The sequence below is a fragment of the Salvelinus fontinalis genome, chromosome 38 (assembly GCF_029448725.1).
Source record: "Salvelinus fontinalis isolate EN_2023a chromosome 38, ASM2944872v1, whole genome shotgun sequence".
In the NCBI taxonomy this organism is placed as follows: Eukaryota; Metazoa; Chordata; class Actinopteri; order Salmoniformes; family Salmonidae; genus Salvelinus; species Salvelinus fontinalis.
This window is the reverse complement of record NC_074702.1, coordinates 29,501,230-29,515,743: the sequence shown is the minus strand read 5'-3', so window position 1 is coordinate 29,515,743 and position 14,514 is coordinate 29,501,230. Positions and strand designations below refer to the sequence as shown.

General features: G+C 44.7%; 1 protein-coding gene across 1 annotated transcript; it reads left to right on the top strand.

Annotated features, from left to right (window-relative positions):
* The first annotated feature begins 66 nt into the window (after nucleotides 1-66).
* LOC129837669 (prolyl 3-hydroxylase 3-like) lies at nucleotides 67-13,324 on the top strand. Its single transcript, XM_055904017.1, has 16 exons — nucleotides 67-478; nucleotides 800-984; nucleotides 1,367-1,525; nucleotides 2,069-2,261; nucleotides 2,938-3,069; nucleotides 3,316-3,458; nucleotides 4,051-4,140; nucleotides 4,281-4,333; nucleotides 4,446-4,525; nucleotides 4,733-4,860; nucleotides 8,606-8,701; nucleotides 8,809-8,959; nucleotides 9,410-9,527; nucleotides 11,332-11,407; nucleotides 11,752-11,892; nucleotides 12,696-13,324. Exons 1-16 carry the CDS (start codon nucleotides 166-168, stop codon nucleotides 12,873-12,875), a joined length of 2,238 nt encoding a protein of 745 aa, XP_055759992.1. The 5' UTR covers nucleotides 67-165; the 3' UTR covers nucleotides 12,876-13,324.
* Nucleotides 13,325-14,514: the final 1,190 nt, after the last annotated feature.

Here is a 14,514-nt window from a genome sequence, read left to right as displayed (position 1 = left end):
GTGCCAATAAATCTACTTTCAAGTGTACTGCCTCTTCCCTTTTCTCCACCCATCCCACTACTTCTTCTCCCCTCATCACTACCATCCACGTCTTTCCTGCCTTTCTCTACTTTCCTCTGGCCCTGTCCCTCCCCCTCTCCTTCTCAAAAATAACTACGGCGTACCATGGCGCTTTGCGCAAATCACAACTCTGTCTACGTGGCGCTGCACATCTCTCTTATTCACTCTCTTTTCTCATTCTTCTATTTGACCTCTCCTGTTGCAGGCATCGGGGCTTCTGCAGGATCTGCGTCCGGACTCATAACCTCTTACGATGTTTTGTATTATACCGGGGTCCGTGCATACTTTAGCGAGGAGTGGGAGAAAGCTGCGGAGCTGCTCGAAAAGTCGATGTCTACCCGGGAGGCTCTATTTCGGACCCGACGGCAGTGCCATGAAGAATGTGTGCCAGCGGGACATGACAGGCTACCAAAACTGGGTATGTGTGTGTTTACTGTGTTGTATGTGTTCGGTTCATAGGGTATGTGTGATAGAGAGTATGTCCCTCGGTCTCCACCTGTGTGTACTCTGTGCATGCATGAAATATATTAAATCACATGTTTCTGTTTGCCACTTACATTCACATCTTGCATTAGGGCCTAGATTATCTCCCAGGAGTCAGTGGGGACCCTATCTATGGTCATTCGTGCAAGACAGTCCTGGTATGGTACATTCCAGTAATGTAGCATCTCTGCTGTGTGTGTGTGTGTGTGTGTGTGTGTGTGTGTGTGTGTGTGTGTGTGTGTGTGTGTGTCCTCAGACACAGAGAAAGGGAATGTGTGGGACCTATGGGCAGTGGACTGGGTCCAGCGGCGGGCTGAGTGTGTGCGGTTCTGTTTGGGACGGGCTGTCACTCCCGCAGGACAGCTTCCCGTGTCTGCCGACATCGAGTACGAGTTTAGCACCCGGAACCCCTACAACTTCCTGCAGGTGGTCTACTGGAAGGTAACTGATACCATACTCACCTGCTGTTTCATTATGTTCCTGTGCATATGCGTGGCTGACAGTTGAATTATAGCTCTGAAGTGCTAATTGCATGTTAAAGCAATTACATAGGTTATTCCACTGGTCGTTAGTTACTCTGGTATAAGGCATATATGATGTAATGTGCCAGCTCACTTTACTACATACTGTAGCGACAATACCCTACAACTAGAGCTGTGGTCTTCGTACACTATAGGTCATCTGGACTTTTAACTTTTCTTCTTCATCGTCTACCTCCTCCTGTTATTTTTTCTTTCTCCTCCTCCACCTCCTCCTCCTCTACGTCTTCTACCTCGTTCTCGCTCTCTTTTCCCCTCCTCTCCTGCCTTCTGCTCTTCCTCAGCTCGGGAAAGTACAGAACGCGGCGTCAGCAGCCCACACGTTCTTTGTGGCCAACCCCAGTCACCTGGAGATGAGGAACAACATTGAGAAGTATAGACGGATGGAGGGAGTAACAGAGGACGCATTCCAGGATAGAGAGATGGAGACAGAGAAACACTGGGTAATAAAAAAAGAGTGGGAGAGGAGGAGGGTTGGTGTGTCTGAGATATTTTCAAATAAATGGTAGATTGGATGCATAAATAAGTATAAGTATTATTTGTTGTAAGAAATATTCTTTGATTCCCACATGTGGCCTGAGGGTTCAAATTCCTCTCTGTGTGCTTCACCTTAAGTACCTAACCAATCGTAAAAGCCTTTTGGGCTCACACAGTAACCTCTGCATGCCTCCACAGCATTCCTGATAACATGTTACTAATGGAGTGTACTATAAATGAGAATACGTCATGTGGACTTCACTGGACTTTTGATATCGCTAAAGCCTAACAGTAACAAAAAAAATGCCAGTTAATTTCACTGCTTTGTTTTGCTTGTCTCCAGCTAGTCTTCATGCTTTCCATACTTACTATGCCCATTGGGAGTATAGGCCATCGACAACTCCTCTCCATCGCACTCTGTTCTTGATGTTTACCAATTATAGCCAACCTTTCCAGCTAACATTCCTCCCTCCTCTTACCCCTAACCTCCATTCCTCTATTAACCACAGGCCCTGTACGACTCCGCCCTCACCTCTGAGGCCTCCTCTGATTGGACGCACGCCGTGGAGAAATGGATGGATTGTGTGAACGAGACACTGAGACAGACTGATGAGTGCAGGGCGCAGTGTGAGGTCGCCTCACAGCGGCTCCCTGAGAACAGAGGAGAGGACGGAATGGACGGGGTGTTTGAGAAGGCTGCGGGTGAGAAAAACATGTTTGTTTGTTAAAAATGTATATTTTTAAGGGTTTTATATATCCTTATGTAACAGTTGTAACTTTACGTCGTCCCCTCGCCCCGACACGGGCGCGAACCAGGGACCCTCTGCACACATTAACAACAATTGCCCACGAAGCATCGTTACCCATCGCTCCACAAAGGCCGCGGCCCTTGCAGAGCAAGGGGCAACCCTACTTAATGTCTCAGAGCAAGTGACGTAACTGATTGAAATGCTACTAGCGCGCACCCACTAACTAGCTAGCCATTTCACATCCGTTACACTTATTGAGATAGGACAGTGACGAGGACAGAAAAAGTACGAGAGATTGTGAGTCAGAAGGGCATGGGTCGGATTTGAACCCATGCGGACATTGGAAGCTGGGTTGCACATGTGGCACTAACCACTGGACCACACAGGTCACAGGAAAAACATGTTTGTGTTCATGAAGCTGGTTGTCTATGCAGGGCTATAGCTCATTCATTGCTTGTAGGCTGAAAATGTCACGCAGTGCATATTTTGTTTGGTCCAAAACAAAGAAAAGATTTTAATTAGTTTTACATGTATAGGATAGTTGTCCTACTATTTTATTCTTACGCTATTCTCTACAATTCTAATTTTTCCTTCTACTTATCGTGTGATTTTTATCTCCTGTCCTCCAGCACTATCCCTCTCCCTCCTGTCCTGCCAGCAGGCCTGTGTGACTCAGGTGGCGACGCGACCCGGAAGGATTTCAGCCCAGGAGGACTTCCTACCCACACAGTTGGAGCATCTACACATCGCACAGTTCAAAGGTTAGACAGGGGAACGGTCATATCTGAAGTTACAGTAATGACCACATGATGACGCGAACAACAATTATGATGGTAACTCTGCTTCTACTGCAGCTGATGATACTGGCCTGACTATGGCACCTGTAATAAATGTATTATTTCAAAAAGGCTCTGGTGTTTCATACAGGAGTTGACATATCTAATGAACAATCAAAGCCCATCTCTCTCTCTCTCTCTCTCTCTCTCTCTCTCACCTATTTCCCGCAGCGGGTGATCTAGGAGGAGCGGTGCGTTCTCTGCGGTCTCTCCTCCTGTTCTACCCCTCGGACAAAGACTCCCTCAGTAACCTGGAGCTCTACACAGAGACACTGGGGGGTGACACTGAGGCACATGGGACAAAGCCCTCCCAGGTACTAATGGTGCTCAGCCTAAAATCAATAACCCCTAGCCTGGCCCACTAGGGAGGTTTCATTTTTATAAACGACACTCCTCAAATTTGACAGATACATTATTGTATCTTACTCTACTGTGAAGACCAGTATATTGGTTTTCTCTGTAGGCATCACTCTTTTAATTAAATTAAAATGTGTATGTATATGTCTGTATATATATATGTATATATATTGGTCGCATACACATATTTAGCAGATGTTATTGCGGGTGTAGGGACATACTTTAGGTCCTAGCTCCAACAGTGCAGTAGTATCTAACAATTCACAACAATACACACAAATCTAAAAGTAAAAGAATGGAATTAAAAAATATATAAATAATAGGACGAGCAATGTTGTAGTGACATTGACTAGAATACAGTAGAATACAGTATATACATATGAAATGAGTAAAACAGTATGTAAACATTATGTTATTGCAGGTGTAGGGACATATATATATTGATTAAATATATATTTATTAAAGTGACCATTGATTCCATGTCTATGTACATCGGGCAGCAGCCTCTAAGGTGCGTCTAAGCCTCAGTCTCTGTCTTTATATTCTCAGGAGATAGCCAGGTATGTGAGCCGCTCACTGCAGGAGAAAAAGCTACTCTACTTCGGAATGGAAAACCTCAACTTCAATTTCACCGACCCGGTATGATAAAGTTGTTTATTGATTATCGCTGGATCTGGTTTGGCTCAGAGCCATAAAGTAGCTACTGTATATCTGGGCTATATATGGATCTGATTTGGTCACTCACATTTACTTTCAAACTGAACAATCCTCCCATATAGGATCTCTGGACTCCAGAGGAGGTTGTTCCTGAGTTGCTGAGAGACACATGGAGGTAAGAGGAAAAGTGAAGGAGGAAGTTACTGCAAAAGAGGACGGGAGTGTGGAGAGAAAGGGCTTTGAAGTGCTATTGGGCGGTTGAAAGCCATTTCCTTTCTGATTTCCAGAGCAGAAAAGGAAGTGCTGAATGAGAAATTGAAGGCGGGAGAGAAAGAGTTGGAGATGGACGATAGTGGGTTCTACGCAGGTAAGGGTAAACATTAGTGTTTGGCATGTTACAATGTTACATTGATGGATTGGTAATGACAAAAAACATCATTGGCTCGGGTCTCGGGATTGGGAAACAATAATCTGATAAATGTCTATTTGATTTAAATGTGTGTTTGCGTGTGTGTGTGTGTGTGGACCCTCTTCCTGTGTCTCACTCACACCTCCGTTCTGTTCCATCCCCCAGGGGGTCCTGTTCCTCAGGTTGGTGTCACCATCAGCATGGACGACAATTCTTTAAATGGAACTAATCGCGTCGTGCTGGACGGAGTTCTAGATCAGAAGGAATGCGACACAGTACTGCGCCTAGCGACCGTAAGCTTGCATATTATTTGCTCAGGAAACAAGACTCCCTCAGACTCCCTTTTAATGAGCCCTGTCCCTTTGGTGTTTCCCATTTGATGGGAAATAATAGCTGAAACTGCAATATAGTGAAAATCACACCGAGCCTATCAATGGCCATTTAAACTCAGTTTTTCACAATTCCTTACATTTAATCCTAGTAAAAATTCGCTGTCTTAGGTCAGTTAGGATCACCACTTTATTTTAAGAATGTGAAATGTCAGAATAATAGTAGAGAGAAAGATTTATTTCAGCTTTTATTTTTTTCATCACATTCCCAGTGGATCAGAAGTTTACATACACTCAATTGGTATTTGGTAGCATTGCCTTTGTTTAACTTGGGTCAAACGTTTCGGGTAGCCTTCCACAAGCCTCTCACTATAAGTTGGGTGAATTTTGGCCCATTCCTCCTGACAGAGCTGGTGTAACTGAGTCAGGTTTGTAGGCCTCCTTGCTCTCACACGCTTTTTCAGTTCTGCCCACAAATTTTCTATAGGATTGAGGTCAGGGCTTTGTGATGGCCACTCCAATACCTTGACTTTGTTGTCTTTAAGCCATTTTGCCACAACTTTGCAAGTATGCTTGGGGTCATTGTACATTTGGAAGACCCATTTGCGACCAAGCTTTAACTTCCTGACTGATGTCTTGAAATGTTGCTTCAATATATCCACATAATTTTCCTACCTCATGATGCCATCTATTTTGTGAAGGGCACCAGTCCCTCCTGCAGCATAGCACCCCCACAACATGATGCACCCCCGCGCTTCACGGTTGGAATGGTGTTGTTCGACTTGCAAGCCTCCCCCTTTTTCCTCCAAACATAACGATGATCATTATGGCCAAACAGTTTTATTTTTGTTTCATTCAACCATTGGACATTTCTCCAAAAAGTACAATCTTTGTCCCCATGTGCAGTTGCAAACTGTAGTCTGACTTTTTTATGGCAGTTTTGGAGCAGTGGCTTCTTCCTTGCTGAGCGGCCTTTCAGGTTATGTCGATTATAGGACACGTTTTACTGTGGATATAGATACTTTTGTACCGGTTTCCTCCAGCATCTTCACAAGGTCCTTTGCTGTTGTTCTTTGATTGATTTTCACTGTTACATTTACATTTAAGTCATTTAGCAGACGCTCTTATCCAGAGCGACTTACAAATTGGTGCATTCACCTTATGATATCCAGTGGAACAACCACTTTACAATAGTGCATCTAACTCTTTTAAGGGGGGGGGGGGGTTAGAAGGATTACTTTATCCTATCCTAGGTATTCCTTAAAGAGGTGGGGTTTCAGGTGTCTCCGGAAGGTGGTGATTGACTCCGCTGACCTGGCGTCGTGAGGGAGTTTGTTCCACCATTGGGGTGCCAGAGCAGCGAACAGTTTTGACTGGGCTGAGCGGGAACTGTACTTCCTCAGAGGTAGGGAGGCGAGCAGGCCAGAGGTGGATGAACGCAGTGCCCTTGTTTGGGTGTAGGGCCTGATCAGAGCCTGAAGGTACGGAGGTGCCGTTCCCCTCACAGCTCCGTAGGCAAGCACCATGGTCTTGTAGCGGATGCGAGCTTCAACTGGAAGCCAGTGGAGAGAGCGGAGGAGCGGGGTGACGTGAGAGAACTTGGGAAAGTTGAACACCAGACGGGCTGCGGCGTTCTGGATGAGCTGTAGGGGTTTAATGGCACAGGCAGGGAGCCCAGCCAACAGCGAGTTGCAGTAATCCAGACGGGAGATGACAAGTGCCTGGATTAGGACCTGCGCCGCTTCCTGCGTGAGGCAGGGTCGTACTCTGCGAATGTTGTAGAGCATGAACCTACAGGAACGGGTCACCGCCTTGATGTTAGTTGAGAACGACAGGGTGTTGTCCAGGATCACGCCAAGGTTCTTAGCACTCTGGGAGGAGGACACAATGGAGTTGTCAACCGTGATGGCGAGATCATGGAACGGGCAGTCCTTCCCCGGGAGGAAGAGCAGCTCCGTCTTACCGAGGTTCAGCTTGAGGTGGTGATCCGTCATCCACACTGATATGTCTGCCAGACATGCAGAGATGCGATTCACCACCTGGTTATCAGAGGGGGGAAAGGAGAAGATTAATTGTGTGTCGTCTGCATAGCAATGATAGGAGAGACCATGTGAGGATATGACAGAGCCAAGTGACTTGGTGTATAGCGAGAATAGGAGAGGGCCTAGAACAGAGCCCTGGGGGACACCAGTGGTGAGAGCACGTGGTGCGGAGACAGATTCTCGCCACGCCACCTGGTAGGAGCGACCTGTCAGGTAGGACGCAATCCAAGCGTGGGCCGCGCCGGAGATGCCCAGCTCGGAGAGGGTGGAGAGGAGGATCTGATGGTTCACAGTATCAAAGGCAGCCGATAGGTCTAGAAGGATGAGAGCAGAGGAGAGAGAGTTAGCTTTAGCAGTGCGGAGCGCCTCCGTGACACAGAGAAGAGCAGTCTCAGTTGAATGACTAGTCTTGAAACCTGACTGATTTGGATCAACTCACTGTTCACACCAAAGTACGTTCATCCCTAGGAGACAGAACGCGTCTCCTTCCTGAGCGGTATAAATGCTGCGTGGTCCCATGGTGTTTATACTTGTGTACTATTTTGTACTAGTTTGTACAGATGAAGTACATCAGTGTGTCTAGTTTGAGAAACAGATGCCTCACAAGTCCTCAACTGGCAGCTTCATTAAATAGTACCCGCAAAACACCAGTCTCAACTTCAACAGTGAAGAGGTGACTCCAGGATGCTGGCCTTCTAGGCAGAGTGGCAAAGAAAAAGCCATCTCAGACTGGCCAATAAAAAGAAAATATTAAGATGGGCAAAAGAACACGGATACTGGACAGAGGAACTCTGCCTAGAAGGCCAGCATCCCGGAGTTGCCTCTTCACTGTTGACGTTGAGAAGCTTCCAGTTGAGGACTTGTGAGGCATCTGTTTCTCAAACTAGACACACTGATGTACTTGTCCTCTTGCTCAGTTGTGCACCGAGGCCTCCCACTCCTCTTTCTATTTTGCTTAGAGCCAGTTTGCGCTGTTCTGTGAAGGGAGTAGTACACAGCATTGTACTAGATCTTCAGTTTCTTGACAATGTCTCGCATGGAATAGCCTTAATTTCTCAGAACAAGAATAGACTGACGAGTTTCAGAAGAAAGGTCTTTGTCTCTGGCCATTTTGAGCCTGTAATCGAACCCACAAATGCTGATGCTCCAGATACTCAACTCATCTAAAGGCTAGTTTTATTGATTCTTTAATTAGAACAACAGTTTTCAGCTGTGCTAACATAATTGCAAAAGGGTTTTCTACTGATCAATTAGCCTTTTAAAATGATAAACTTGGATTAGCTAACACAATGTGCCATTGGAACACAGGAGTGATGGTTGCTGGTAGTGGGCCTCTGTACGCCTATGTAGATATTCCATTAAGAATCAGCCATTTCCAGCTACAATAGTCATTTACAACATTAAATATCTACACTGTATTTCTGATCAATTTGATGTTATTTTAATGGGCAAAAAAATAGCTTTTCTTTCAAAAACAAGGACATTTCTAAGTGACCTTAAAGTTTTGAACGGTAGTGTGTATACACTTTATGAATTCAGGCCCTGATTTTTATGGTTCTTAGGGATATGAGCCAAGGGTGGATTTGGAATTCAGCAATAGCAGAAGTATTCCAACAGGGCTTTAAGCTCATATCCTCCATGATGACTTCCTGTGTTGTCTCTGACAGGCAGCTGCGTCCGCTGGGGACGGTTACCGGGGGCGACGGTCCCCACACACACCCCATGAGAAGTTTGAGGGCCTGACTGTCCTCAGAGCTGTCAAGGTGAGAACGATGCATCTCGAGATTAAGTCTGTCTGTCTGTCTGTCGATCTCTCTGTCTCACATGGCCACATAGCTAATGAACAGTTGAACACTTGTCTGGTCTGCAGTTGGCTCAGGACGGCATGGTGAACCAATCAGACGCTAAGCTGCTGCATGAGATGGGGGAGAGGGTGAGAGCCCTCCTGCACTCCTACTTCAGGAGCCCCTCAGGACTCCATTTCTCCTACACACATCTAGTGTGCCGTAGCGCCATCACAGGTATGGTCCACTCAAGCAATGCCCTCTATTTCTTGGAATGATGGTTCCAAAAATGTCTTCATATTTCATGTTCATTTCCATCTGTTCTGTTGATTCCATTATGTATTACATTTGTGGGTCTCAGTTCAAAATGGCGCAAAGCTTTCCTATTCAAATAGGGTTAAGGCCTCTAGATTTTGTCACGCTTTTCCCATTTATAGTGTAACCCAATAGCTAACCCTTGACTTGTATCAGGTGTCTTATCTGCTTTGTGTTATGTCACCCGTTGTGTTACCTGGGTCATGTTCATTAGGGCACACAATGGGAAACTGTCTTAAACGTTTTGCAACGGAAAACTAAAATGAGTGTTTCTTATTGAACAACTCCAGGTAGTCCCTCCCTATTTCAGTCCATTTTCTTCCATTTGGTGCCTAATGAACATGGCCCTCTTGTGTTGTGTGTCCTGTCCAGGGGACCAGGAGGGGAGACTGGACCTGTCTCACCCTGTTCATGTGGACAACTGTCTACTGGAACCTGAGACCAGACAGTGCTGGAGAGAACCACCTGCCTTTACACACAGAGACCTGAGGTACACACACACTTATACATGCACACCCACACGCACAAGCTGGCAGGACGCACAAAAACACACACGCAGACTGGCAAAACACATGCACACACACAGGAGCATGCAGATGTCTGCACTGTGCATGCGCAGACATGTAATTACACGTAAAAAAAACACACAAGACTTGGTAGTTGAGCTATACAATACCACATACACTCCCATGTGTATGCAATTGGACAGTGAAACTAAAATGGTACATTTGGCTCTATACTCCAGCAGTTTGGATTTGAGATCAATTGTTTCATATGAGGCGACAGTACAGAATGTAACTGTTTATTTGAGGGTATTTTCATACATATCTGTTTTGCCATTTACAAATGAAAGCACTTTATGTATTTTGTCCCCCCAGTGTGAAGAAGTCATAAATATTTGGAGAAATTCACTTACAGCCTATCAGAGTCGTCAAAAGTTTAGTATTTGGTCCCATATTTCTTGCACACAATGACTACATCAAACATGTGACTTTACAAACTCGTTGGATGCATTTGCAGTTTGTTTTGATTGTGTTACGTTTTGCACAATAGTAACTGAATGGTGATTGGAGTTTTATTTTCTTCTAAGTGAATAGATAAGATGTTTCTGAAAACTTTAATTAATCCTGATAATGGCAAGATTAAGAAAAATCATTCATGAATCATGAATAATTATGAGTGAGGTGACGTTCAGAGGCTAACAACAAAACATGCTAACCTCTCACCATTACATATAATAGGGGAGGTTAGCATTTTTGTGGGGGTATGATCTATATTCATGATTGTGGGGTTATGAACATCATTATTCATGATTGTCCGTAATCATGGAAGCATCCACATTAATGTAGAACTGTTCAGAAACAGCTTCTATATTTATTTACAATGCAATTGACAATGCAAATATAATCCGAAACACAACCAAAACAAATTGCATCCAACAAGTTTGTATAGTCACAAGATTGACAAAGTCATTGCGTGCTAGGAATATGGAACCAAATACTACACTTTTGACTGCTTGAGTACGCTATAGGTAAATACAGTGCATTCGGAAAGTATTCAGACCCCTTCCCTTTTTCCACATTTTGTTATGTTAAAGTCTTATTCTTATATAGATTTTTTTTTAAACATGTTTTTCTCATATATATATATTTATTATTATTATAGATTTTTTAAATACCTTATTTACATAAGTATTCAGACACAAAGACACTTGAAATTGAGCTCAGGTGCATCCTGTTTCCATTGATCATCCTTGAGATGTTTCTACAACTTGGAGTCCACCTGTGGTAAATTAAATTGATTGGACATGATTTGGAAAGGCACACACCTGTCTATATAAGGTCCCACAGTTGACAGTGCATGTCAGCAAAAACCAAGCCATGAGGTTGAAGGAATTGGATTGTGTCGAGGCACAGATCTGGGGAAGGGTACCAAAACATTTTTGTAGCATTGAAGGTCCCCAAGAACACAGTGGCCTCCATCATTCTTAAATAGAATACGTTTGGAACCAGCAAGACTCTTCGTAGAGATGGCCGCCTGTCCAAATTGAGCAATCGGGGGAGAAGGGCCTTGGTCAGGGAGGTGACCAAGAACCTGATGGTTACTCTGACAGAGCTCCAGAGTTCCTCTGTGATTTCAGGCAGGAGGGTGTGAGGAAATAATGTGATGTGCCTCTGGCAGTGTGTTATATAGCACCACTACGTTTGTTGACTAAGCAATACAGATGGCAACTGACAACTTTGACTAGACTTGTTGTTAAATGCCGACTAAGACCATGTCTGATTCCATTCCAGCGCTGTGCTCTATCTGAACGATGACTTTGACGGTGGGGAGTTCTTCTTCACAGACAGGGATGCCAAGACTATCACAGTAAGTCACTTGACATTTAAAACTCAAGTAGAACACTTGACACTGGCTGATCTTCACATGAACTTTGACCTATGCCCCGCCGGCCCCGGTCATCACTATCTGGCCATGCTAGAAAGGATGGAAGCACAGCTTTCTAACGTATGCAATTCGAACCTTAACCCGTTCAGTAACTGTACACCTAATATTTGCCCTAACGCTAAATTAAGAAGAAATAGTTTGTGTTGTGTGTACTTAGTAAGTTCTGATGATATTGCCTCTTCTATCTATTCTAGCATGGCCCTTATAAAGGCTACCCTTTCTGATGCTCTCTCTTTCTCTCTTTCTCTCTCTCTTTCTTTCTGTAGGCCCGGGTGAAACCCACCTGTGGTCGACTGGTGGGGTTCTCCTCCGGTCCTGTCAACCCCCATGGTGTGACCGCGGTGACCGCTGGCCGCAGGTGTGCACTGGCCCTCTGGTTCACCAAGGAGAAGCACCACAGGGATATGGTGAGAACTGTTATTGGATTGGTTGCTCTATATAAGCCTGGCCCAGATCAGATATGTTTGGCATGACAATAACCATAGGAGTTGGCAAGACAGCACAAACAGATCTGGGACCAGGCTAACACTATAATGCTATAGAGTTAAAAAAAAAAAAGGGATAGAGTTAAAAAAAAGGGAGGACCGACTGCTTGCTAGATGGTAATGTGGGCTGGCGGCCATCTTGGTAGGGAAGTGAAGTTGAAATTGGTTAGTGTTGCCCCTAACCATTTTTTTAAATAAATGTATTGTATTAATGGTTAGGTAGGCGAAGCTGATCCTAGATCAGTGGTTAAGGTGAACTTCTACCACAAGCGGTGAAGTTACAAAGGTGACTGCAAGGTTATTGTTCATAGCAACGTACTGTGCATAGCAACCAGATCAGCTGCAGACAAACAAACAGAACATACATGCAAATGTAATGGTTGTTTCTTTCTCATTTTTCACATCTAGCGCTGACAATTTTAAAGCTATTTTCCCTATGCTAATTAACTTTTTGTTTAGATAGCGCTTTTGAAGAATAAGTCAACGTCAGCTCGGGTTGGTAGTCAAATAACATGTGACAATAGGCACTTTTTTATTTTACCGTTGGTCGGTTTATTAATGATCTATAATTTTAAGGTTGAACTTGAGGAAAGTTCCGGCACAATTTTCCCTAGATTTTAAAGGAGCACTTCTGTTTCTTACCCAGCTAGCCTGGATTTTGTCTGATCACGGCCGTGGCGTGAACACTTCACCTCACATTACTGTACCTTCTGTGCCTCATGCAGGAGAGGGAGGAGGCCGAGGCCCTGTGGGCTGCGGATGGACAGAGTGTGACGAAAGGAGGAGAAGTAAAAGAGGAGGGAAGAGAGGGCACCGCTGCCCCTGCTCGGAGTGGTAGAAGCGGAAGCCAGTCGTCGAGGAGTAGAGGGAGGGGCAGGGTGACGGGGGGAAAGGACGAGCTGTGATGAGCTGCTGTGATGGATTTAAAGACTGAACCACCCACGCTGAACAGCGGGGTAGTCCTGTTCACCTCCCCGTCCTACTTGGTGGACCATCCCGGTCCAGCCACCAGTCCCCTCTCCCAAAAGACCATAAACTCTTCTCTATTTTTACACCAGGCTTTTCAATCCCTACCCACGCTCTTTCACTTCTTTTCCTCTCTCTGTCTCTCTCTGTCTGAGACCATTTATGAAAGAAGGTATTTTTGTCCATCTTTCTCGCTCTGTCTTCCTCCCTCAGTCTTTCTCTTTGAGACTGTGTTGTGTGATTGTGTGTCTTTCCACCCCCTTCGTTGACAATTGACAATCAGTCCATTTGTGTTACAGTGTATGCCTTAGTGTTTGCTATGTAATAACTGTTACATAGCTGCTGGAGAAAAGTAAAAGGAATTTAATAAAAGTTATTCAAAATGGTGGAGAGGGAGTGAGAATGAAAAAGCCCTTGTTGCAGATATAGAAAAAAAGCCATAGCTGAGGTCCTTCTGAAGTGGCATCTTCCCTCTGTCTGAAAGAGGTATAAGTGGGAGAGAGACTGACTGCCGTTTTGAACTTGAGCACCATCGCTCGACAAGAAGTTGCCCTCCCGCTATTGGGCCACCTTTGCAAATGTTTTGTTGTCTGAGTGAGCGAAATGCTGTACATTTAAGATGACTCGATGGATTCAGAAAGATGCGACGTTGCGGATTATAATAAATACAGCTTTTGAAGTCATACAAGCAAGCCAAATACCCATATGGTCCAAATGTGCACTTCACATTTCCAAATCCTAAAACTCATGTCAACGTTTATGATCACTGTTTGATGTACAGTTACAAGATGACATGGCATCATACCCTGGGTTGTTCTGTACAGAATGATCTTATGTTTGTTTATTGTTAAGACAATTTGCTGCGGCACACGCACCTGAATGTACTCATGACTCCTTTCTATGCGCACCAAAATTACGATCTGTTTCTCTGAATTGCCTTGTGAAAGCCTAATACTAAGATCGTACAAAACTCAGCAAGTCATGTTGTCAATAGAACAAGCTTTCAAATCATGCTCACCTGAACCAGATTGCGATTTAAAATGGACCGTTTTTGAATTGCGTAAAAAACACCAGTAATTGTGTGATGGCTGTGACGCAGGGTTGTGTTCCAAACAAAATAACCACAAGGGTGCTTGCACTAGTTCCTCGACGGCACAGCTAGGAAAGCATTTTCCAGGAATATCTTATAATACGTATCTAGAGTCTGCGGCCGGCGAAAAGTACAGTAAATGTCAAATGCGCATAAACTCAACAGTGTAATGTTTCAATCCAGTCTCGTGTCAGTTGAACTGTTGCGTACTCACCTTTGGTCTAATAATTTCCCCATTATCTACAAACTGTTCCCTTTCAATTGCTACCATGTGTAACAGTATAACTTTATGGCGTCCCCTCGCCCCGGGCACGAACCTGGGACCCTCTGCACACATCAACAACAGTCACCCACGAAGCGTCGTTACCCATCGCTCCACAAATGCCGCAGCCCTTGCAGAGCAAAGGGAAACACTACTTCTAGGTTTCAGAGCAAGTGACGTAACTGATTGAAACGCTATTAGCGCGTACCCGAGAACTAGCTAGCCA